This window comes from Geotrypetes seraphini, chromosome 8, assembly GCF_902459505.1.
Source record: "Geotrypetes seraphini chromosome 8, aGeoSer1.1, whole genome shotgun sequence".
Taxonomy (NCBI): domain Eukaryota; kingdom Metazoa; phylum Chordata; class Amphibia; order Gymnophiona; family Dermophiidae; genus Geotrypetes; species Geotrypetes seraphini.
In genome coordinates, this window is record NC_047091.1 from 33,327,698 (window position 1) to 33,352,494 (window position 24,797).

The 24,797-nt window shown below is 40.5% G+C and overlaps 1 protein-coding gene across 2 annotated transcripts in view; it reads right to left on the bottom strand.

The window, feature by feature from the left end:
* The window catches only part of IL22RA1 (interleukin 22 receptor subunit alpha 1), a 48,749-nt gene that overhangs the window by 3,001 nt on the left and 20,951 nt on the right, over window positions 1-24,797 (bottom strand). For both annotated transcript variants that reach the window (XM_033954509.1, XM_033954508.1), the window contains exons 2-5: window positions 24,037-24,160; window positions 11,957-12,132; window positions 4,345-4,523; window positions 2,665-2,806 (exon numbers count right to left, since the gene is read on the bottom strand). In XM_033954509.1, the coding sequence (XP_033810400.1) occupies window positions 2,665-2,806; window positions 4,345-4,523; window positions 11,957-12,132; window positions 24,037-24,160 (621 nt within the window). The remainder of the gene's footprint in view (window positions 1-2,664; window positions 2,807-4,344; window positions 4,524-11,956; window positions 12,133-24,036; window positions 24,161-24,797) is intronic.

Here is a 24,797-nt window from a genome sequence, read left to right on the forward strand (position 1 = left end):
TTCTGTATGGAATATTGCTACTTCTTGGGTTTTGGCCAGGTACTAGTGACCTGGACTGGCCACCGTGAGAACGGGCTACTGGGCTTGTTGGACCATTGGTCTGATCCAGTAAGGCTATTTTTATGTTCTTACACAGATGAGAAAACCCCCAGATTGGTGACGTCCAAGATGTGGTCCTTGCTTAGCTGATCGCCTGGGATCAAAGGACAATATTGTGGTAATTCAGTCAACCGATTTACCCAGATGTTGGGAAGGGAGGCGCATGGCTAATGAAAAAGTTTGGGTTGTGCGCCTTTAAGACAAAATTTTTTCCCAGTTTTGGTGCATTTGTTTTGTGTTTCTAAGTGTGCAAGAGCTTCAAAATGCGTTGAATGCAACGTGCACACATTTGTTCGTAGCTACACATGTAGAAGTCATTTGCACATTAATAGGTCAATATTCAAAAGCACTTTCCTGGATAGTGCCTCTGAATATCCTTCCAGACTGCACAGCAATATCCAGAAAGTTCCAGGATGGGGCATGGGCAGAGCAAGGTGCTCCCAGAACTTGGCCGGATAGTGGCATTATCTGTATAACTGTCCTGAGCTGTCCGAAAAAGTTATCCTGATAACAGACTGAATATTGCTGCATTTCTGGAAAGTTCCGGAACATATGGATACTTTTATTAGCCGATGGTTAAAAAAAACAACCCTCTGATAGTGGCAGCTGAATATTGGGCCTTGAATTTTTAGGCACCCAAATAAACCGAATGCACACCCCCTAGTGCCCTCTGGTTATGCCAAGAGGTATTGGTCAGCCGCATCTCTAATTCTCCCCTAATGTCTGACAAAAATGAAACACAATGGAATGTGTTTGGCAACCTATTGCAATCAGTTTCGGCAAAACTTTCGCCCTCTTTTACTAAGGTGCGCTAACCGAATAGCGCGTGCTAAACGCTAATGCGTCCACAGACTAACATGTTAGTGTTTCGCATGCACTGAATCGATTAGCGTGTGTTCATTGGTTAGCACGCCTTAGTAAAAGAAGGCCCTTGTCTTTCCAAAGCTTGAACGGATTCTAAATTTGGCAAAATGAATTCTTACGTCGCAAGGGAAATAAACTGTAACATAATTCCATTTCCCAAATACGTGTATATAGATATATAAATTTTGTGATTGTTTATTTTTGCATGCAGTTTTTAAAAATGGATTTATGACAACTGTTTTTTAAAATTCTATATTATGGGCTCCTTTTACGAAGCCGTATTAGCGGCTTTATCACGTGCACATTTTGCGCGCACGCTAACCCCCAAGCTAGCCAAAAAACTACTGCCTGCTCAAGTGGAGGCAGTAGCGGCTAGCGCGGCTGGAAAATTAGCGTGCGCTATTATGCGCATTAAACCGCTAATGCGGCTTCGTAAAAGGATTCCCATATTTTAATTTGTTTATTCAATTTTAATATTGTGAATTACTTTAAAAAAAAAATTTGTTGTAAGTAGTATCAAGTCATCAAATCAAATTGCTTCCGATAGAACGCTTTTTTGTTGCATTACAAAGCTGCACGCGGGCAAGCAAAACTAAAAACCATCAGTGGGCAGTCTGTATAATCAGGAAAGGAGAACTTGGGAACTGCTGCGGGCATAGGACAGCAGGGTAAAAAAGTAGGCAGAAGGCCGATTACCAAAAATTGACAAATAAATAAATCATATTTGAAGTCAGGCTGTTCTTGAAAGATTAAAATGATGTCGTTTCTTATCACTATAATATGAGGGGGTGCTGATAAGTACTCAGCCCAACCAAGACAAGAATTGGTTACTGGAAGCTTCTATAGCGCTACTAATGACAGAGCGGTTTGCATGAGCTTCTGTAATGGCGTTACTGTATGACATGGATATGGTGCAATCAATGAACTGAAACAACGTCAAACAACATAGAATTTTGTTTCTGCAAATTGACACTTAACGAAATAAGATAACGCTCTATATGGTTCAATCAATAGGAAACAATGCCAAAACACAGAATTTCCTTTCTGCAAATTGGCACTTAACGAAATAAGATGCCACTCTTGCCACAGTGGCAAAATAAGGCTCAGAATTTAGGAAGTTGGTTGGTTGGGCTGAGAACTTCTCAGCACCCCCTCGTATGTAATAAAAGTGAGCCAATTATAGGACAATCAAGCCACTGTGACATCACTGATGAGGTTGGCTCTTATTGGTGGAATGAGGCATTATGACATCACAATCTCAGCTCTGGTAATCAGAGACTGAAACTCTTCACACTACGAGGGGGTGCTGAAAAGTTCTCAGCCCAACCAAGACGAGAATGACGTGGATATGGTTCAATCAATGATCTGAAACAATGTCAAAATATAGAATTTAGTTTCTGCAATTTCACACTCTTTCAGCTAGAGTGGCAAAATAATGCTCAGAATTCTGGAAGTTGATTGGTTGGTTAGGCTGAGAAATTTTCAGCATCCCCTTGCAGTCCCAACTGGTTGGGCTCAGGAAATTCTCACATTAGGATGCAAGAGCCGTTAGGAAATCAGAAAACAAAGTTGCTAAATCAAGTTGACTTGTGTTTATTTGAAGTAAAAATCTGTTCTATCGCCCTCTGGTGCCCACTTTCTGCATCTGCAAATATTTTGCAAACCCAAGTCACAGGCAAGGCACTGATCGCATCTGCTTACCTGGCAGCGTTCTCACCAGGAAAGCTCGTGCCTCACTTTTTTCCTCACTTTTTCGGATTGAAAAGAAAACGGTCCCATTATATTCGGTGTCCGGATCTAAGCTGACAATTGCGATTTCGTTCTCCTTCTTGATCATACTCCACTGTGAGCAAAAATTGGAAGGTGATGGTGAGGCCTGAGCAGTGAGGGAGAAGCGACATCCTTCCGTTCCTGTTAAACGCATTCCTAGCTTGTTTTATGGGTTTTAAGTATGTCAGTGGGGAAGGGAGAGGGGCAAGGAAGAACTTTTTTTTAGTTTTATTCCATTAATGTCATTTCAGTGCATATTAAAATAAGGAAAGAAAACGCATGTGGAAATAGAGAAGAGTCATCAAATCTTTACTATCGTGAGAACAAATTCCCTCTTTTACTAAGGTGCGCTAACTGATTAGCGCATGCTAATTTGAATTAGCGCGCGCTAAACCCTAGTGCATCCATAGCCTAACATGCAAGCGTTGGCGCTAATCGTTAACGCACCTGAGTATAAAAGGGCCAAAGTCTATAATATTTCATATATAATACATCAAAGCATAGGATCCAGTTTTCTGGGTGCCGAGCACCCCCAATATTGAACAAACTTAGTGCAGGGAGGGGTCATTTGCATTGTGTTTGGCATCATTTTGAAATGCAGGTGCCTATGCTGGTCCAGGCAGTCCCCGAGTTACAGACGCCAAGCTGAAGTACGACTCGTACTTAAGAACGCAGTCGCAGCTTCACTCGATTTCACTGAGCAGTATTTCCCGTGGCATAGGCTCCTGCAGCAGATTCAGGAATGACGCATGGCCACATTAAGGACAGTGTGTGGTTGTGCGTGCTGTACCTTAGAGGGAACCCTGGACAGTTGGCCCTTTTGTCAGCTGGGAGCAGAGGGAAGCAGCAGGAATCTTAAAATCTACAAGTTCTGAGTTACATACAAATCCAATTTAAGAACAGCTTTAAAAACGTAACTCGTCCTTAACCCAGGGACTGCCTGTATAGGAATAATCAAGCTATTGTGACATCACTGATGAAGTTGGCTCTTAGGCATTGGTGGAATGACATCACCATCTCAGCTCTGGAATGTTGCTACTTAAGAACGTGGTCACGGCTTCATTTGATTTCACTGAGCAGCATTTCCAGTGGCAGAGACTCCTACACTTCTCCTGCAGCAGATTCAGGAATGACGCATGGCCACATTAAGAACAGTGTGTGGTTGTGCATGTTGTACCTTAGAGGGAACCCTGGAGGGACAGTTGGCCCTTTTGTCAGCTGGGAGCAGAGGGAAGCAGCAGGAATCTTAAAATCTGCAAGTTCTGAGCTACGTACAAATCCGACTTAAGAACACCTTTAAAAGCGTAACTTGTCCTTAACCCAGGGACTGCCTGTATAGGAATAATCAAGCCATTGTGGGTCTGAGCACTTATCACTATAATTTATGCATTTTTAATTGTTTATGTGAGGAAGGCGGTTATGAGATCAAAGGCTGAATGAGTATATCCTGTGTTGGTTGAGCACTTGAGCATTATAGTGAGAAATTGAGACTGCAAAATAATATATTCATAGTTACGCTGAAAACAGAACCAGGAGCCCTTGGTTTATGCGTTCATATCTACGAAAATGTTCCAAAGTTTTGCAGTGGTAAATAGAGCCAGTATCTCTTACCTGCTTGCTTGTCTTTAAGTTGGATATGCTCAAGTGGTAAAGGATGCCATGGTTGGTAATGCTTTCTACTGTCTCCTGGGACCCATCCTTACTTCTCAAATGTATGTAAGGAGTCTGAATGACAAACGTTATGGATCGCACACTGGCAACATAGCTTAATGCAGGACTTCCAAAGATAGCTATAACAAACACAGAATCTCTTTAAATGTAGCATGTTATATATATACACTACAGGGTACGGTATTGGAGTTCAAGAAGGGAGATGCCATTCAACAGATAACTTATAATTGGAAGGATTATACAAGATTAAATTATAGTTTTTGGTGGAACTCAGTATGCCATTTATACAAAATGGAAAGAATGCTAGCAGTGCAAAAATGATATTTTAATAAGTTTAAGGATGTGTGGGGGCCATTAATAAGTTATTATAATGAATAATTGTTATTTTTCCCTGTGGATTATTAGTGTTGATTTGGGTGGGGGTGGGTTTTTGTATCTTATTATTATTAAATGTGAAAAGAATGGTTTTACATGTTATATTACATGATATATATGATTGGTTGGGTGGGATGGGGATAAAACTCATTTTTAGAAATTGTTCTAGAATTTCAAGTGATGTGACATTTTAATTGTGAAAATTTTATGTACACTTGTTGTTAAATATAAAATGAATAAAGATTAAAAAAAAAAAAGAAAAAAAAGAAGGGATTGGACAATTTTCTGAAGGAAAGGGGATAGAAGGGTATAGATAGAGGGCTAGTATACAGGTCCTGGACCTGATGGGCCGCCGCGCCTACATTTGCAGCACGATCGGGCCGGCGTGGGAGCCCTGCTCCGCCCCCCCGATCCCGCAGGAGGACACCATATAAATTTAAAAACTACAGCGCCAGCACCTACATTTGCAGCACGATCGGGCCGGCGTGGGAGCCCTGCTCCGCCCCCCCGATCCCGCAGGAGGACACCATATAAATTTAAAAACTACAGCGCCAGCACCTACATTTGCAGCACGATCGGGCCGGCGTGGGAGCCCTGCTCCGCCCCCCCGATCCCGCAGGAGGACACCATATAAATTTAAAAACTACAGCGCCAGCACCTACATTTGCAGCACGATCGGGCCGGCGTGGGAGCCCTGCTCCGTCCCCCCGATCCCGCAGGAGGACACCATATCTTAAAAGAAACAGCGCCAATGGCGCACTGCCGTTCGGCGTACTGACGAAGGCGCACGGCAAAGGCGCCTGCGCCTTTGTGAGCGCCTTCGTGTAGCACCAGAGAGGAGCACTTGAAGGGAACACCTGAAGCACTTGCGTGGAACACTTCACCCTAAAAGACCGCTCCACCAGATCATCCGCTGACCCCAACAAGGTAATGAGCGCGGGACCCCTGCTCCTCCTCCCGTCCAGCACCGACTATTAACCCAGTCAAATCCGCCGTAGTCCTATAACAATTTACTCGCAATCCTCTGCAAGAGTATTGATTGATAAAGATAGAAAGCTTATACAGACACAAAACCAACACAAGTCAAGACTAGAAGGATACCAAAACCAGCAATCATGAAGCTCTTATCAATCCTACTGATATATTTACTGTGCAACAATGTGAAAAAAGTCATATCACTCTATCCAAAGCTTCACTCCGCCCACGAACCTGACACACCAATTAAACTCCTAACTAACCAGCAGGAAGAAAGAGTAAATCACATTAAAATAATCACAAATAAGAATAAACCTTACCGTACCCTCAAAAAAAGACCAAGGGAGATAAAACTCATCAAAACCAATACACCCAACACACTCACCACAACCACCTCCATTTCCTGCGCCTACCTCAACACTAGATCAGTAAGGAACAAAGCCTTCTTAATCAAAGACTGGATCGCTTACAAAAAGATAGCTTGCCTCTTTCTAACAGAAACATGGTTAACATCAGAAGAGGACCCAATACTAAATGACCTAATACCAGATAACTACAAAATTCACATGCTAAACCGTGAAGACCGAAGAGGGGGAGGACTAGCAATCATCCTCAAGGAAGAACTCAAACTTGAATTAGTTGATTCCAAGAAAACCAATCAACTAGAAACACTAGCATGCAAAATTAGCAATAAGGACCTAGAAGAGTACCTCTCCTGCATTCTATTTTATGTACCGCCAAAATGCTGGTCAAAAGCCAGAGAAGAACTCTATGAATTCATCCTACACAACTCAATCACCCTGTCTTACAATATAATAGCAGGAGACGCGAACCTACATTTAGAAAAAGAGGAAAATCCCGACACAAAAGACTTCAAAAAATTCCTATCCTCACTCAACTTCTTTCTACCTTCATCCACACAAACCCATGAAAAAGGCCACCAGATAGATTTGGTAGCCATGTCCTCAAAAGAAATCCTAAATCCCACTATTTCCATATCAAACGGCATCTGGAGCCACGACATCTGGTCCGACCATTACACCTATTACTTTAATTTAATCTGGAACCAACCAAAAGAAAAAACGCACCCAAGGATACAAAAAGAACATCTCACAAGGGGCCACATTAACCCAGAGGAATACTGGGCCCACTATGAAGCGCGCGAGGAGATGAACGAAGAAGGCGAATTCTGGGAACAGTGGTCAAAAACAAGCACAACCATCTTAGACAAAATAGCACCCAAACAAAACAGAACAAACCGCTCAAATAAATATAACAACTGGTTCGATTCCGAACTACAAAAAATGAAACAATCAACACGACGACTAGAAAGGATCTGGAACAAAACAGGTGAAAAATCTGACAGGAACAATTGGAGAGCAAACATAAAGGAATATAAACAACTGATAAAAGAAAAAAGGAAAAAATTCTACTCATCCAAAATATACACATCCAACACAAGCTCAAAAGGAATTAACACTCATGAATTGTTCAATCTAGTCAAAAATTTATTCGACACCACACGCCACAGTCAATCAACGCATGACACAGAACTTCCATCAACAGACGACCTAGCACAACACTTCAACTCAAAAATAGTGAACCTAAGGAAAAAAGGCCCAACAAACAACACAGATGAACAACAAATAACCAACACACATGAAAACGAAACACCAGTAGACATGTATTGGAACTCCTTTCAGGACCTAGAATGGAACAGCTTCTTAAAACTATACAACAAATACACCAAATCAAACTGCATCCTAGATCCCTGTCCACCCAACATAATGAAAGCAGCACCTCTAGACTTTAAAATAACACTATGGACTCATATGTCCAACAATTTAAAAAACGGAAAATTCCTATCAAAAAATGGTCACATTATAATCACCCCAATCCCAAAAAATCGTAAACTACCCCTAACATCAGCAACCAACTATAGACCAGTAGCATCTATCCCATTTTTCGTAAAAATAATGGAAGGCTTGGTACAAACCCAACTGATGGACTACCTAGATCGGTTCTCACTGCTACATGAAACCCAGTCAGGCTTCAGACCTCTGTTCAGTACCGAGACGGTGATAGCAGCAATCTTAGAATACCTACGTAACCTATTTAAGCAAAGGCCACAAAGCCTTAGTGATGCAATTTGACATGAGCTCAGCCTTCGACTTGGTGGATCACAAAAAACTACTACAATGTTTAGATTCAATTGGCATCGGAGGCGAAGTGCTGGACTGGTTCCGAGATTTCCTCACAACCCGCACATATCAAGTCCGCTTCAACTGCAATCTCTCAAAAACATGGAGAAACCCATCAGGCGTTCCACAAGGATCCCCACTATCCCCACTACTCTTCAACATCTACATAGCTTCATTGGGCACGCAGCTAACCCAGCGAGGCATAAAAGTATTCAGCTATGCAGACGATTTCACAATCATAATCCCATTTACGGCATCCCCCTCTGAAACCATCCCCCCAGCAACTGAAGCGCTAAACACGATGGAACAATGGACCACAGATTTCAAACTGAAGCTCAATTCAGAAAAAACTAAATTCTTCATAGCCTCGCCACACGCACAGAATACGACAACATCACTACACATTAACAATCTAAACTACCCCATTCAACCAACGATGAAGATCCTAGGAGTAATACTAGACCAAAGCCTAACCATGAAGGACCACATAGACTCCTTAATCAAAAGAGGATTCTTCACTCTCTGGAAACTTAAGTCCATTAAGGCGTACTTCCACACTTCAGCTTTCAGAATGCTAGTACAATCCCTAATACTAAACCACCTGGACTATTGCAACATCACCCATCTGACGATCCCCCAAAAGCAAATGCAAAGACTACAACTGATACAAAATGCAGCAGTCAGGATGATTTTCGGGCTGAAGAAGTCCGATCACATAACCCCTTCTTACCGACTCCTACACTGGCTGCCGATGGAGGCGCGCACAAAGTTCAAGCTAGGATGTCTCTGCTTCAAAGTATTAAATGGTCTAGCCCCAAAATACATCACAGACCTCTTCTCATTCCCAACCAACAGACACGAAAGAAAAACACACATGAAATTTGTCTCCCCACCGGCTAGAGGGTGCAAATATAAGAGACACCATCAACAACTGCTATCATATCAAGCAGCCATATGGGGTAAAAACCTAGAAAAACTCATTGCACACACAAACAATTATGAAGAATTCAGGAAACACCTAAAAACTTACCTATTCTTGAAACACCTAGGCAACGAACTGGAACATCAACCCCCCTCGTAACATCATCACATAACTAAACTTGCAAACTGTTAACCCCAACCCCTAATCACTAACTACGAACACTCTATTCAAGTCACGGAATATTTCTACTTCTGAGCAAACAGCTTGGCACTTCCGGGCCTTGCAACACACAAACTGTTGTTAACATTATTAATATTATCAGATGTAACCTGCTTTACTCTTTAAGTCATTGTACATAAAGTTTCTCTTTATTGTATTGAGATGTACACTGCTAAACTCCTTAATTCATTGTACGTAAAGCCTCTCTTTATTATATTTACTTTTTCTTTATTGTATTCACAATCTCTTTTACTGTAAACCGCCTAGAAGTCGCAAGATAGCTGGCGGTATATAAAAATAAAGTTGTTATTATTATTATTATTAAAAGAGGGCCTTAGGGCTCCTTTTATGAAGCCGCGTTCACGGTTTAACACCCGTAATAGCGTGCGCTAATTTGCCATCTGCGCTAGCCGCAACCGCCTCCTCTTGAGCAGGCGGTAGTTTTTCGGCTAGCGCGGGGGTTGGCGTGCGCTAAAAAGGTGCGTGCGATAAAGCTGCTGACGTGGCTTCGTAAAAGGAGCCCCTAGTGTTTCCGTCACAATTTAAAAAAAGCGTCTTAGCAGGAAAATAAGCTTCTTTTGCATAACTGGCAGCTACTTTACAGCCATGTGAAAAAATTAGGATACGATTCTGAATTCTAGAGACATTTCTTCTTTTTTTTTAAATTAAGGGAAGAAATGATCAATCTAGACCATCATTAACCTTTTCCTATCGTAATAAATTTTACGTTACGCTGGTTCCAATCGTAATTATTTTAGCAAAGTTTGGTATTATTCACCGTTATCATTTACGGCTATTGTAAACATAATGTAAATAAGTCTCTCACACCAAGCAGCCATATGGGGTAAAGACCTAGATCAATTGCTTTCACCAACCACTTATTAGGAATTCAGGAAGCGCCTAAAAATATACCTGTTCCTGAAATACCTAGACAACTGACCCACTCTTCTCTCTCTCCACAATAAAGGATCTCTTATCCATTCCCTCTCCCCTCATAAGTCCGCATAGAACTTCACGGTTCAGCGATTTATATAAACTGTTATTATCATATTGTAATTTTTTGCTGTATTTTTTGAAATGCGTTACCTCTTCCTAACGGGTCCTCTCAGAAATTTCTTAACAAACTGTATAACCTATATTCTCGCTCAGCAAACTGTATATTTATATTTTTGTTTTCTTAAAATTTCTGCACTCTGTATTTCCTCTGATCATCTGCATAGTGTAACTCGCTGAACGTTCAGCTTCCTTGATTGTAAACCGCCTAGAAGTCGCAAGATTGTGGCGGTATAGAAGAATAAAGTTATTATTATTATTGTCTGTATATTCAAATATTTTGTGTTCCTGGCTCTTTATTAGTCCATACAGACTGTTTATCCACAATGGCAACGACATTTTTGGAATGTCCCGTCAGCCGGGAGACACGATAGGAAAAGGTTAAGGACTCCTTTTACTATGCTGCGGTTGCCTTTTTAGCGCTCTAACTCCCGCGCTACGCGGAAAAACTAATTCCAGCTCAATGGAGGCGTTAGCGTCTAGCACGCGTGCTAAAACTGCTACCGCAGTTTAGTAAAAGGAACCCTAAGATGGGCGATTTTACGGTTAACTCCAGTTATTAGTAATTAACTTGTGCTAAAATATCTCATTAATGGTTAATGGTAGCCCACGTTGATAACTATACCCCTAATGGTAGTAAGGGAAAGGGTCTGGCTGTCCGGAGCTCTAGCGAAGCTTACGTTACAAAAGATTATTGGACAGTTCTTTCACTAAGGGGCGTGGTCCGATTACCGCGTGCTAACCGCTAACGCAAGCATGTTAGTCTATGGCTCCTTTTACATAGGCGCGCAACCCCCGCGCTGGCCGAAAAACTACCGCCTGCTCAAGAGGAGGTGGTAGCGGCTTCGCGCGTCTGGCAGTTTAGCACGCGCACCATTACACGCATTATGCCGCTAGTGCGCCTTTGTAAAAATAGCCCTATAGACATGTTCGCGTTTAGCGCGTGCTAATCGGTTCGCATACCTTAGTAAAAAGAGGGGGTAAGTCATCAAGCTGCCAAAATTTGAAATTGTTTTGCCTCAGAATCATAGATTAGGATTCCGATTCGGGTTTTCTTTTGTTTAGCAAAACACATTCTTATTTAGGAAGGGGTTGATGTTCCAAAAAAGATTAATCAACAGGAGAGGATCCTTCCTGGTTAATCCCCACTGATGGCCATTCCCAGATGTTCAGTGGCATTGAACTGGAGAGCGCCCCGATATCCCTTCAGATCGCTAAAGCAGTAACCAGCTAGGTTAAAGGCAGTCTGGGGTGGAGTCCGATATCCAGAGTAGAGGTCTGCACGGGAACGGGGATCGCGGGAATCCCACGGATCCCGTGGGGGTCCCGCGGGAATCCCCCCCTAACCCATGGGACTCCCACGGGGACCCCCCTCTAGCCAACGGGACTCCCACGGGGATGGAAGGCTTTGGAAGCAGGGTTTGTCCATATAATATAATGGACATGTCAGCCTTAGTAAAAGAGGGGGTTTATAAGTTAATTACCTGAACAGAAAACAAAAAAAGGGTTCCACCAAAGAGATTCCACAAGGAAAACAGCAAAAGAAACTGTGGAATTGATGATCCTGTCAAAAGTAATTGCTGTTTTTTATGGGGACGGGCGGAGATGGAGGTAATTCCTTGTGGGGATGGGTGGGGATGGAGAGGATCCTGACGGGGACGGAGAAGATCCTGGCGGGGACGGGCAGGGATGGGTGGGATTTCTGTCCCCGTGCAACTCTCTAATCCAGAGTTCTGTGGCAACCTGTACGAGGTGCTTTGAGAGATCCCGCAAGGATCACTCATGAGAGGAAGCAAAGAATCCTCACTTTGCGTGGGGGAAAACCTCTTGGAAATGGCCCATCCTGACGTGCAGTTCTTGGACACTGCCATCACCCTAGCGTTGTACTGGTCATTCAAGTCATTCAGCTCCAACGTGAGGTTGCAAAATGTGTTTGTGATGTTCTGGCAGTCACTCGAAAGAAGCCACTCACTTTCACCATACCTAAAACACACAAGACAAATTGAATTCATTTTAATTGTATGGATTGCAACATCCTAGAAACCTGTACAATGCGATTTACACAATCCATCAAACACTAGTTAAAACATATAAACATTACAGTTCAGCAACTAATTGTACTCTCCCTCCTACAAAAAAAAACAACATTTTCACACACTCAGGGGTCCTTTTATTAAGGCATGTTAACCAATTTACCACACGCCAAATGCTAAGGCATCCTTTCTAATCAGTTAACACACCTTAATAAAACGACCCCTTTATTCCTGAAAATACTGGTGGAATATTTATTTATAAAAGTTCATATCCTGCTTCTCCGATCTTTGGGGAGTGTGTACACTTCTCCCTCTGTATTCGCGGTTTCAGCAATCGCGGTTTTGATTATTCAGTTTTTAGCTTTCTGGCTCCTCTCCCCAAATTACGTCAGCTTGCATAGAGAAATCACTGATTCCAAGCGTTTACAGAGAAAATCGCCGATTCCCAGCACTTTCTTCAAGTTCAAGTTTCAAGTTTTATTTAAATTTGATGGTTCGCTTAATATTTCTAAGCGAATTACATAAATATATGATTGGGATAAAACATTAGATTTAGATTAACATTACCACATTAAATAAGTAAACAGGGGAATATTAAACTGACAATACAGACATTAAGGACAAAACTGGAATACTTTGGTAAAAACGTAAGGGAAAAAGTTACAATATTTTATATCTTAAAAGAAGAAAAGAGAACGTAGGTAGGGGAGGGGTAAAACACTAGGGTTGGGTTTAAAATACTGAAGTTGTAAATGATCTTGAAAAAGGAAAAATTTTAGAGGCTAAATGAAGCTTTAAAGAGGAATGATTTTAAGTTGGTTTTGAATAGGTTAAGATCTTTAATGTTTCTAATGTACAAAGGAAGGGTATTCTATATAAGTGGAGCCTTAACTGAGAAGATATCATGGCGTCTGGTCCCTATTATTTTTAAAGATGGGACCATTAATAATTCTTGAGTATTAGACCGAAGAGAACGATTTGAAGTAAGTGGAATTAGAAGACGTGTTTTGCCTCTCTTTCAGGAACAGGCCAGGTCTCCCGCCATGTTATTCGCAGTTTCACCATATTCATGACGGTTTTTAACAGAAAATAGCAAATAACATATGAAAAAGTTTATTTGCGGTTCTGTTAATCCCCTATCCCAGCAAATGCGGAGGGAGAAGTGTACACTTCTCCCTCCGTATTTGCGATTTCAGCAATCGCGGTTTCAATTATTCACGGTTTTTAGCTTGCTGGCTCCCCCCACTAAAAAAATTACATCAGCTTGCATAGAGAAATCGCTGATTGCAAGCATTTACAGAGAAAATCGCCGATTCCCAGCACTTTCTTCACCGTGTTTTGCCTCTCCTTCGGGAACAGGCCAGGTCTCCCACCGTGTTATTCGCAGTTTCACCATATTCACGATGGTTTTTAACAGAAAATAGCATATAACATATGAAAAAGTTATTTGTGGTTTTTCTGTATTTGCGGTTCTGTTAATCCCCTATCCCAGAAAATAGGCCGTCTCCCACCATGTTATTCGTGGTTTCACTATATTCACGATGGTTTTTAATAGAAAAGAGCGAATAACATATGAAAAAGTTATTTGTGGTTTTTCTGTATTTGCGGTTCTGTTAATCCCCTATCCCAGCAAATACGGAGGGAGAAGTGTACAGGGTTTAAAATATATAGCAAAAGTTTTGCCTAAGGATAGCCTCAGTAGAGTACATTTTGTCAAGAAAGTTCAGCATATTCACAAACCCTCTCTTTTACAAAGGCGCGCTAAGCTTTTTAGCACATGCTACACATGCGCTAAACGCTAACGCATGCATGTTATCCTATGGATGCGTTAGCGGTTAGCGCATGTGTTGATTTAGCGCGTGCTAAATCCAGGCTAAAACGTTTAGTGCGCCTTTGTAAAAGAGGGCCAAAAAGCTAGGATCGTCTCAAAGTTCTGGCCAGATGTCGCGTAACCGAGATCGCCCTATTATCGGAAAATGAAAAACACTAAGACCCGGATTCTGTAAACGGCGCCTACATAGGCCGGCGCCTTAAAAAAAAATGATGCCAGCTGCGTGTCAATCATGCGCCGGCATCGTTAAGAGAATCTCAGCTACCGAAAACGCTTAGGGCTCCTTTTGCAAAGCCGCGCTAGCGGGTTTAGCGCGTGCGACTTTTCATCACGCGCTTACCCCCGCGCTGGCCGAAAAACTACTGCCTGCTCAAGAGGAGGCGGTAGCGGCTAGCGCGGCCGGTGGTTTAGCACACGCTATTATGTGCATTAAACCGCTAGTGCGCCTTTGTAAAAGGAGTCCTTAGGCGCCGGTCATATAGGCCCCCCCCCCAAGGCTATCTTCTCTGTTGTAGCTCCAACATTATGGAATTCCCTCCCCATCAATTTAAGACAAGAACATTGCGTTTCTAAATTCAAATCAGGTCTCAAAACAATCCTGTTTGTGACGTTACTAAAGCGTGCTAGCCAATTTAGCGTGCTACCAATTAGTGCCCGCTAAATGCTAATGCGCCCATTATATTGTACGGACAAGTTAGCATTTGGCGTGCCCTAAATTGACTAGTACGCCTTAGTAAAAGACCCTTTTAGTATTTAAAGAATGTTCCCTGTCCCTGAATACTAGTCTTAAGTATTTGGATCATCCCGCGTAGCGTTAGCTGCCTTCCCTTTCATCCCTTCCTTCAGATATATTTCCCACCCTTTCGGTTTGTCCTTTCTCCCATCCTAAATTTATATGATGTATCCTTCGACCTTTTCTCCTTTTGTGTCCCACGATATCCTATAGTGTGTCATTATTGTCTGCCCCCCTCCCCCTACCTTTGTATTATTATTAGAAACCTGGCTTTTCTCCAAAACATAAAGCTATCTATTGAAAATGTAAAGCTAGCTATCCTCTTCATAACTTCTAATTTCTTATTATGTCCTTCCCTCATTTATTGAATTTACCTGTAAACCGTGCCAAGTTCTATCTTTATGGAGATGATGCGGTAGACAAACTTAAGGTTTGGTTTAGTTTCTCTCTCTTCCTCTCTTTTTTTCTCTCTCGCTTCTTTTTTTCTCTCTTTCTCATTAAAAGTGATGCATGTAAATTAGGGAAATCCCTTTTCTTCAAATTCACTGAGCTTTTGAATAACCTCCCTGCCCCGCTGCAGAACCTAGGCTCATTCCAATTATTCCAAAAGCATCTGAAAACCCGGCTTTTCTCCAAAACATAAAGCTATCTATTGAAAATGTAAAGCTAGCTATCCTCTTCATAACCTCTAATTTCTTATTATGTTCTTCCCTCATTTATTGAATTTACCTGTAAACCGTGCCATGTTCTATCTTTATGGAGATGATGTGGTATACAAACTTAAGGTTTGGTTTAGTTTAGTTCCTCTTCCTCTCTCTCTTTTTTTCTCTCTCCCTCTCTTCCTCTCTCTCTTCTTTTTTTTCTCTCTCTTCCTCTCTTTTTTTCTCTCTCTCTATTCCTCTCTCTCTCCTTTTTTTTCTTTCTCTCTCTTCTTTTTTTTCTCTCTTTCTCATTCTCATTAAAAGGCATCATGTATGCAGGTAAATTAGGGAAATCCCTTTTCTTCAAATTCACTGAGCTTTGGAATAACCTCCCTGTCCGGCTGCGGAACCTAGGCTCATTCCAATTATTCCGAAAGCATCTGAAAACCCGGCTTTTCTCCAAAACATAAAGCTATCTATTGAAAATGTAAAGCTAGCTATCCCCTTCATAACCTCTAATTTCTTATTATGTCCTTCCCTCATTTATTGAATTTACTTGTAAACCGTGCCAAGCTCTAACTTTATGGAGATGATGCGGTATACAAACTTAAGGTTTGGTTTAGTTTAGTTTCTCTTCCTCTCTCTTTTTTTTTCTCTCTCTTCCTCTCTTTTTTCTCTCTCTCTCTTTTTCTTTCTCTTCCTCTCTTTTTTTTCTCTCTATATTCCTCTCTCTCTTTTTTTCTCTCTCTCTCCTTTTTTTCTCTCTCTCTCTTCTTTTTTCTCTCTTTCTCATTCTCATTAAAAGACATCATGTATGCAGGTTAATTAGGGAAATCTCTTTTCTTCAAATTCACCGAGCTTTGGAATAACCTCCCTGCCCTGCTGCGGAACCTAGGCTCATTCCAATTATTCCGAAAGCATCTGAAAACCCGGCTTTTCTCCAAAACATAAAGCTATCTATTGAAAATGTAAAGCTAGCTATCCTCTTCATAACTTCTAATTTCTTATTATGTCCTTCCCTCATTTATTGAATTTACCTGTAAACCGTGCCAAGTTCTATCTTTATGGAGATGATGCGGTAGACAAACTTAAGGTTTGGTTTAGTTTCTCTCTCTTCCTCTCTTTTTTTCTCTCTCTCTATTCCTCTCTCTCTCTCCTTTTTTTTCCTCTCTCTCTTCTTTTTTTCTCTCTTTCTCATTAAAAGGCATCATGTATGCATGTAAATTAGGGAAATCCCTTTTCTTCAAATTCACTGAGCTTTTGAATAACCTCCCTGCCCTGCTGCGGAACCTAGGCTCATTCCAATTATTCCAAAAGCATCTGAAAACCTGGCTTTTCTCCAAAACATAAAGCTATCTATTGAAAATGTAAAGCTAGCTATCCTCTTCATAACTTCTAATTTCTTATTATGTCCTTCCCTCATTTATTGAATTTACCTGTAAACCGTGCCAAGTTCTATCTTTATGGAGATGATGCGGTAGACAAACTTAAGGTTTGGTTTAGTTTCTCTCTCTTCCTCTCTTTTTTTCTCTCTCGCTTCTTTTTTTCTCTCTTTCTCATTAAAAGTGATGCATGTAAATTAGGGAAATCCCTTTTCTTCAAATTCACTGAGCTTTTGAATAACCTCCCTGCCCCGCTGCAGAACCTAGGCTCATTCCAATTATTCCAAAAGCATCTGAAAACCCGGCTTTTCTCCAAAACATAAAGCTATCTATTGAAAATGTAAAGCTAGCTATCCTCTTCATAACCTCTAATTTCTTATTATGTTCTTCCCTCATTTATTGAATTTACCTGTAAACCGTGCCATGTTCTATCTTTATGGAGATGATGTGGTATACAAACTTAAGGTTTGGTTTAGTTTAGTTCCTCTTCCTCTCTCTCTTTTTTTCTCTCTCCCTCTCTTCCTCTCTCTCTTCTTTTTTTTCTCTCTCTTCCTCTCTTTTTTTCTCTCTCTCTATTCCTCTCTCTCTCCTTTTTTTTCTTTCTCTCTCTTCTTTTTTTTCTCTCTTTCTCATTCTCATTAAAAGGCATCATGTATGCAGGTAAATTAGGGAAATCCCTTTTCTTCAAATTCACTGAGCTTTGGAATAACCTCCCTGTCCGGCTGCGGAACCTAGGCTCATTCCAATTATTCCGAAAGCATCTGAAAACCCGGCTTTTCTCCAAAACATAAAGCTATCTATTGAAAATGTAAAGCTAGCTATCCCCTTCATAACCTCTAATTTCTTATTATGTCCTTCCCTCATTTATTGAATTTACTTGTAAACCGTGCCAAGCTCTAACTTTATGGAGATGATGCGGTATACAAACTTAAGGTTTGGTTTAGTTTAGTTTCTCTTCCTCTCTCTCTTTTTTTCTCTCTCTCTCCTTTTTTTCTCTCTCTCTCTTCTTTTTTCTCTCTTTCTCATTCTCATTAAAAGACATCATGTATGCAGGTTAATTAGGGAAATCTCTTTTCTTCAAATTCACTGAGCTTTGGAATAACCTCCCTGCCCTGCTGCGGAACCTAGGCTCATTCCAATTATTCCGAAAGCATCTGAAAACCCGGCTTTTCTCCAAAACATAAAGCTATCTATTGAAAATGTAAAGCTAGCTATCCCCTTCATAACCTCTAATTTCTTATTATGTCCTTCCCTCATTTATTGAATTTACTTGTAAACCGTGCCAAGCTCTAACTTTATGGAGATGATGCGGTATACAAACTTAAGGTTTGGTTTAGTTTAGTTTCTCTTCCTCTCTCTTTTTTTTTCTCTCTCTTCCTCTCTTTTTTCTCTCTCTCTCTTTTTCTTTCTCTTCCTCTCTTTTTTCTCTCTCTATATTCCTCTCTCTCTTTTTTTCTCTCTCTCTCCTTTTTTTCTCTCTCTCTCTTCTTTTTTCTCTCTTTCTCATTCTCATTAAAAGACATCATGTATGCAGGTTAATTAGGGAAATCTCTTTTCTTCAAATTCACTGAGCTTTGGAATAACCTCCCTGCCCTGCTGCGGAACCTAGGCTCATTCCAATTATTCCGAAAGCATCTGAAAACCCGGCTTTTCTCCAAAACATAAAGCTATCTATTGAAAATGTAAAGCTAGCTATCCTCTTCATAACCTCTAATTTCTTATTATGTCCTTCTCTCATTTATTGAATTTACTTGTAAACCGTGCCAAGCTCTAACTTTATGGAGATGATGCGGTATACAAACTTAAGGTTTGGTTTAGTTTAGTTTCTCTTCCTCTCTCTTTTTTTTTTTTCTCTCTTCCTCTCTTTTTTTCTCTCTCGCTATTCTTCTCTCTCTCTTCTTTTTTTCTCTCTTTCTCTTTCTCATTAAAAGGCATCATGTATGCAGGTAAATTAGGGAAATCCCTTTTCTTCAAATTCACTGAGCTTTGGAATAACCTCCCTGCCCTGCTGCGGAACCTAGGCTCATTCCAATTATTCCGAAAGCATCTGAAAACCCGGCTTTTCTCCAAAACATAAAGCTATCTATTGAAAATGTAAAGCTAGCTATCCTCTTCATAACCTCTAATTTCTTATTATGTTCTTCCCTCATTTATTGAATTTACCTGTAAACCGTGCCATGTTCTATCTTTATGGAGATGATGTGGTATACAAACTTAAGGTTTGGTTTAGTTTAGTTCCTCTTCCTCTCTCTCTTTTTTTCTCTCTCCCTCTCTTCCTCTCTCTCTTCTTTTTTTTCTCTCTCTTCCTCTCTTTTTTTCTCTCTCTCTATTCCTCTCTCTCTCCTTTTTTTTCTTTCTCTCTCTTCTTTTTTTTCTCTCTTTCTCATTCTCATTAAAAGGCATCATGTATGCAGGTAAATTAGGGAAATCCCTTTTCTTCAAATTCACTGAGCTTTGGAATAACCTCCCTGTCCTGCTGCGGAACCTAGGCTCATTCCAATTATTCCGAAAGCATCTGAAAACCCGGCTTTTCTCCAAAACATAAAGCTATCTATTGAAAATGTAAAGCTAGCTATCCCCTTCATAACCTCTAATTTCTTATTATGTCCTTCCCTCATTTATTGAATTTACTTGTAAACCGTGCCAAGCTCTAACTTTATGGAGATGATGCGGTATACAAACTTAAGGTTTGGTTTAGTTTAGTTTCTCTTCCTCTCTCTCTTTTTTTCTCTCTCTCTCCTTTTTTTCTCTCTCTCTCTTCTTTTTTCTCTCTTTCTCATTCTCATTAAAAGACATCATGTATGCAGGTTAATTAGGGAAATCTCTTTTCTTCAAATTCACTGAGCTTTGGAATAACCTCCCTGCCCTGCTGCAGAACCTAGGCTCATTCCAATTATTCCGAAAGCATCTGAAAACCCGGCTTTTCTCCAAAACATAAAGCTATCTATTGAAAATGTAAAGCTAGCTATCCCCTTCATAACCTCTAATTTCTTATTATGTCCTTCCCTCATTTATTGAATTTACTTGTAAACCGTGCCAAGCTCTAACTTTATGGAGATGATGCGGTATACAAACTTAAGGTTTGGTTTAGTTTAGTTTCTCTTCCTCTCTCTTTTTTTTTTCTCTCTCTTCCTCTCTTTTTTCTCTCTCTCTCTTTTTCTTTCTCTTCCTCTCTTTTTTCTCTCTCTATATTCCTCTCTCTCTTTTTTTCTCTCTCTCTCCTTTTTTTCTCTCTCTCTCTTCTTTTTTCTCTCTTTCTCATTCTCATTAAAAGACATCATGTATGCAGGTTAATTAGGGAAATCTCTTTTCTTCAAATTCACTGAGCTTTGGAATAACCTCCCTGCCCTGCTGCGGAACCTAGGCTCATTCCAATTATTCCGAAAGCATCTGAAAACCCGGCTTTTCTCCAAAACATAAAGCTATCTATTGAAAATGTAAAGCTAGCTATCCTCTTCATAACCTCTAATTTCTTATTATGTCCTTCTCTCATTTATTGAATTTACTTGTAAACCGTGCCAAGCTCTAACTTTATGGAGATGATGCGGTATACAAACTTAAGGTTTGGTTTAGTTTAGTTTCTCTTCCTCTCTCTTTTTTTTTTTCTCTCTTCCTCTCTTTTTTTCTCTCTCGCTATTCTTCTCTCTCTCTTCTTTTTTTCTCTCTTTCTCTTTCTCATTAAAAGGCATCATGTATGCAGGTAAATTAGGGAAATCCCTTTTCTTCAAATTCACTGAGCTTTGGAATAACCTCCCTGCCCTGCTGCGGAACCTAGGCTCATTCCAATTATTCCGAAAGCATCTGAAAACCCGGCTTTTCTCCAAAACATAAAGCTATCTATTGAAAATGTAAAGCTAGCTATCCTCTTCATAACCTCTAATTTCTTATTATGTTCTTCCCTCATTTATTGAATTTACCTGTAAACCGTGCCATGTTCTATCTTTATGGAGATGATGTGGTATACAAACTTAAGGTTTGGTTTAGTTTAGTTCCTCTTCCTCTCTCTCTTTTTTTCTCTCTCCCTCTCTTCCTCTCTCTCTTCTTTTTTTTCTCTCTCTTCCTCTCTTTTTTTCTCTCTCTCTATTCCTCTCTCTCTCCTTTTTTTTCTTTCTCTCTCTTCTTTTTTTTCTCTCTTTCTCATTCTCATTAAAAGGCATCATGTATGCAGGTAAATTAGGGAAATCCCTTTTCTTCAAATTCACTGAGCTTTGGAATAACCTCCCTGTCCTGCTGCGGAACCTAGGCTTATTCCAATTATTCCGAAAGCATCTGAAAACCCGGCTTTTCTCCAAAACATAAAGCTATCTATTGAAAATGTAAAGCTAGCTATCCCCTTCATAACCTCTAATTTCTTATTATGTCCTTCCCTCATTTATTGAATTTACTTGTAAACCGTGCCAAGCTCTAACTTTATGGAGATGATGCGGTATACAAACTTAAGGTTTGGTTTAGTTTAGTTTCTCTTCCTCTCTCTTTTTTTTTCTCTCTCTTCCTCTCTTTTTTCTCTCTCTCTCTTTTTCTTTCTCTTCCTCTCTTTTTTCTCTCTCTATATTCCTCTCTCTCTTTTTTTCTCTCTCTCTCCTTTTTTTCTCTCTCTCTCTTCTTTTTTCTCTCTTTCTCATTCTCATTAAAAGACATCATGTATGCAGGTTAATTAGGGAAATCTCTTTTCTTCAAATTCACTGAGCTTTGGAATAACCTCCCTGCCCTGCTGCGGAACCTAGGCTCATTCCAATTATTCCGAAAGCATCTGAAAACCCGGCTTTTCTCCAAAACATAAAGCTATCTATTGAAAATGTAAAGCTAGCTATCCCCTTCATAACCTCTAATTTCTTATTATGTCCTTCCCTCATTTATTGAATTTACTTGTAAACCGTGCCAAGCTCTAACTTTATGGAGATGATGCGGTAGACAAACTGAAGGTTTAGTTTAGTTTAGAAACATTTGTACAAATGTTACTACCTAGGTTATTAGGCGGTATATCTAATGCAATAAACTTGAACTTGATAAACTTGCCTTTAAAGGCCTACATGAGTTTGACAGAGAATTGCGCATAATGGTGCTTAAGGTCATCTCTGCTCCTAACTACGCCAACTTTGACCTTAGGCTCCATGTTTAAGACATGACTCCAGAGCCTACTTTTTTGCAACAACTTTTAACTGGTTTTTGATGGTGAGGTCAATTACTGCGCTGACTAAAACCAATTAAAGCATTTAAGTTAAATGGTGGTAAGACGCTTCTGCTGCATAACGTACGGTGACATTTGTAGATTCCGGGCCTAAGGACCCCATTCTATAAACAGCGCCTGATGGCGCATAGCTCCTTGGCGCAACTCAGCACGGTTTTTCAATCGTCTGCTAGGCGCCATTTACAGGATCACGCCTCGCAGCACCTAATCTCTCTTAGATATCGGCAGGCATCCTTATAGGTGCCAGTATAGTAGTCCAAAGTTTTCCTGGCCTAATTTACCACCTAACGACACCCGAGTTCTACCACGCTTATTCTCCGTTCCCAACCATGCCTACTTTGCAGGTAGGTGCATGTAGGCAGGTCGACTTAGGCATCGCTAGGCGCCACTCCAAGTTCCACGTGGAACTCTGAATTGTTTTACAAAAATTTTTTTAATTGAGCTTTTAATGGCAGTGCATCGCACACTGTGTGTCACCCGAGATCCCAGGTGTGCCACGAGGCGCTAGTGCTGGCTGACTGCCTACAGGACGTGCCAATTGTGGCGAGAGGCACATCCTGTAGGAAGTCAGCCAGCGCCAGCGCTTCTCCTTCTGTCTGTGGCTCATCCCTTCCAGCACCCCCTACTGGCAGCTCAGGGCCCCGTCTAGAGGGCCTTCACGCATGCATAGTAACATAGTAGATGACGGCAGATAAAGACCCAAATGGTCCATCCAGTTAGCTCAACTTGATTCAATCTAAAAATTTGTTGGGGGGGGGGTTTCTTCTTCTCCTTAGCTATTTCTGGGCAATAATCCAAAGCTCTGCCCGGGACTGTTCTTAGGTTCCAACTACTGAAGTCTTTGTCAAAGCTCACTCCAGCCATTGAAGCCCTCCCCAGTCCATCCTCCACCAAACGGCCAAGCCTGCCCAGTACTGGCTTTAGTTCTTCAACATTTACTATTATTTTCTGATTCTAGATCCTCTGTGTTCATCCCACGCTTTTTGGAACTCCATCACCGTTTTCCTCTCCAACACCTCTCTCGGGAGCGCATTCCAGGCATCCACCACCCTCTCCATAAAGTACAATTTCCTTACATTGCTCTTGAGTCTCTCACCCCTCAACCTCAAATTATGTCCTCTGGTTTTACCATTTTTCTTTCTCTGGAAAAGATTTTGTTCTACGTTAATACCTTTCAAGTATTTGAACGTCTGAATCAAGACATCCGTGCACTTCTGGATGCCTCGAGCCACGGCCACAATGTTTAGTGTGCCGTGGCTTTGCAAACTTTGCGAGACACTGGAGTAAGGGGGTGGCCGTGCCTTCATGCCTACAGTGGTCACCTTTTTGGCACTCTTTTGTTATTGAAATGGATCGAACCTCAAGCGTCTTAGTTTTGCCCTGGATGTTTTCTGCAATGTTCCATTATTGCAGAAAAAAAAAAGTTCAAATCATAAGTCTACCCAAAACACATCCCAACACTTCCCCTTGAGATTTAGATGTACTTCAGACAAACAGCATAGAAAATCTTCTAAGAAATGTTTCAAAAATGGCAATTTGGACATTTTAGCAAACAAAACGTCCAAATATGACTTTATGCCATTTTTGGATAGTTTTCTCTTTTGAAAATGAGCCCCAGAATCTCAAAATCATCCATTCTTTCATCCTGACATATCCATTACTCTCCCTATCTCTTAATATCGTTACCAAGCATCCACCCTATGTAAAAGCACACGTGTGTTTTCCACATTCATCTCTATATCTTTTTCTCCCCTACAGGATGAAAATTAAAAGCTAAATTTTTTAAAAAAGGATCTGAATAAGCTCTTGAATTTTTTAAAAATTCATTTCTTTACAAATTATCTCTGGAAGATTATTCCAAAGCGCAGGAGCAATTAAAAAAAAAAAAAAAGCTTAATAACTCTAATGGAATGTCATGCACATTATCCAAAAACCTATGCTAGTACCTCCTCTGACCTGTCTGAAATCAAAGGTCAGGCGCAAACGACCTCTTGAGTGAATTCCTACGTCTAGTACAACACGATGCATACAACCGGCAAAGAATCCATCTTTCCCCAACTCTGCAGTGCCGCAACTTACTTTTTATACTGGATGCTGTAGGCTGTGTCTCCAGGCGATGCCCCCCAGTGCAGAATATGTTCATAGTTCACCGACATAAATCTTACATTCTTTGGAAGCAGTAGACAGTTCGCAGCGGTGTATCCTACAAATACAAAGGCTTTTTATTATTCTTTTTTATTTTTATTTTTTTAAATTCTTTATTCATTTTAAAACTTTCAAGAAGGTCAACATAGGGTACAATTACATTACTTAATATTCCATCAGAACTAATACACATCAAATATCCCCTCCCCTTATACCATCAATTGTATTTAAGCATAACAAAACATAACATATCCCTCCCCCTTCCTCCCCTGAACGTGTAGAAATAAAAGGGAAAAAAATATTCATTCTGTACAGTATTTTCATAATGGTTCCCAAACATCCCTAAATTTCCTAAAATGCCCCTGCTATATGGCAATTATTCGTTCCATTTAAAAAAATGTGGCACAATGAGACACAAAAAAGGAGGCGACAGTTTTTGATTTTGAGACCATAACTGAAATTGGAGGTGTATGCCACTTAAAATTTCCCTGTAAATGTGTTATAAGATATCAATCTTTAAAATATGTTTTTCTTCAACCTTCTCACTTATCTAGTTTCATATCTCTTAACCGCCTTGGATGAGGAGAACCAACATAATAACTATAGGAAGTGAAATAGGTCTCACTCTCAACAGTAACCTGCAGTTTTCTTATATACATTCATTATCTTTTGTTGTTTAAAATTCACTCAGATTT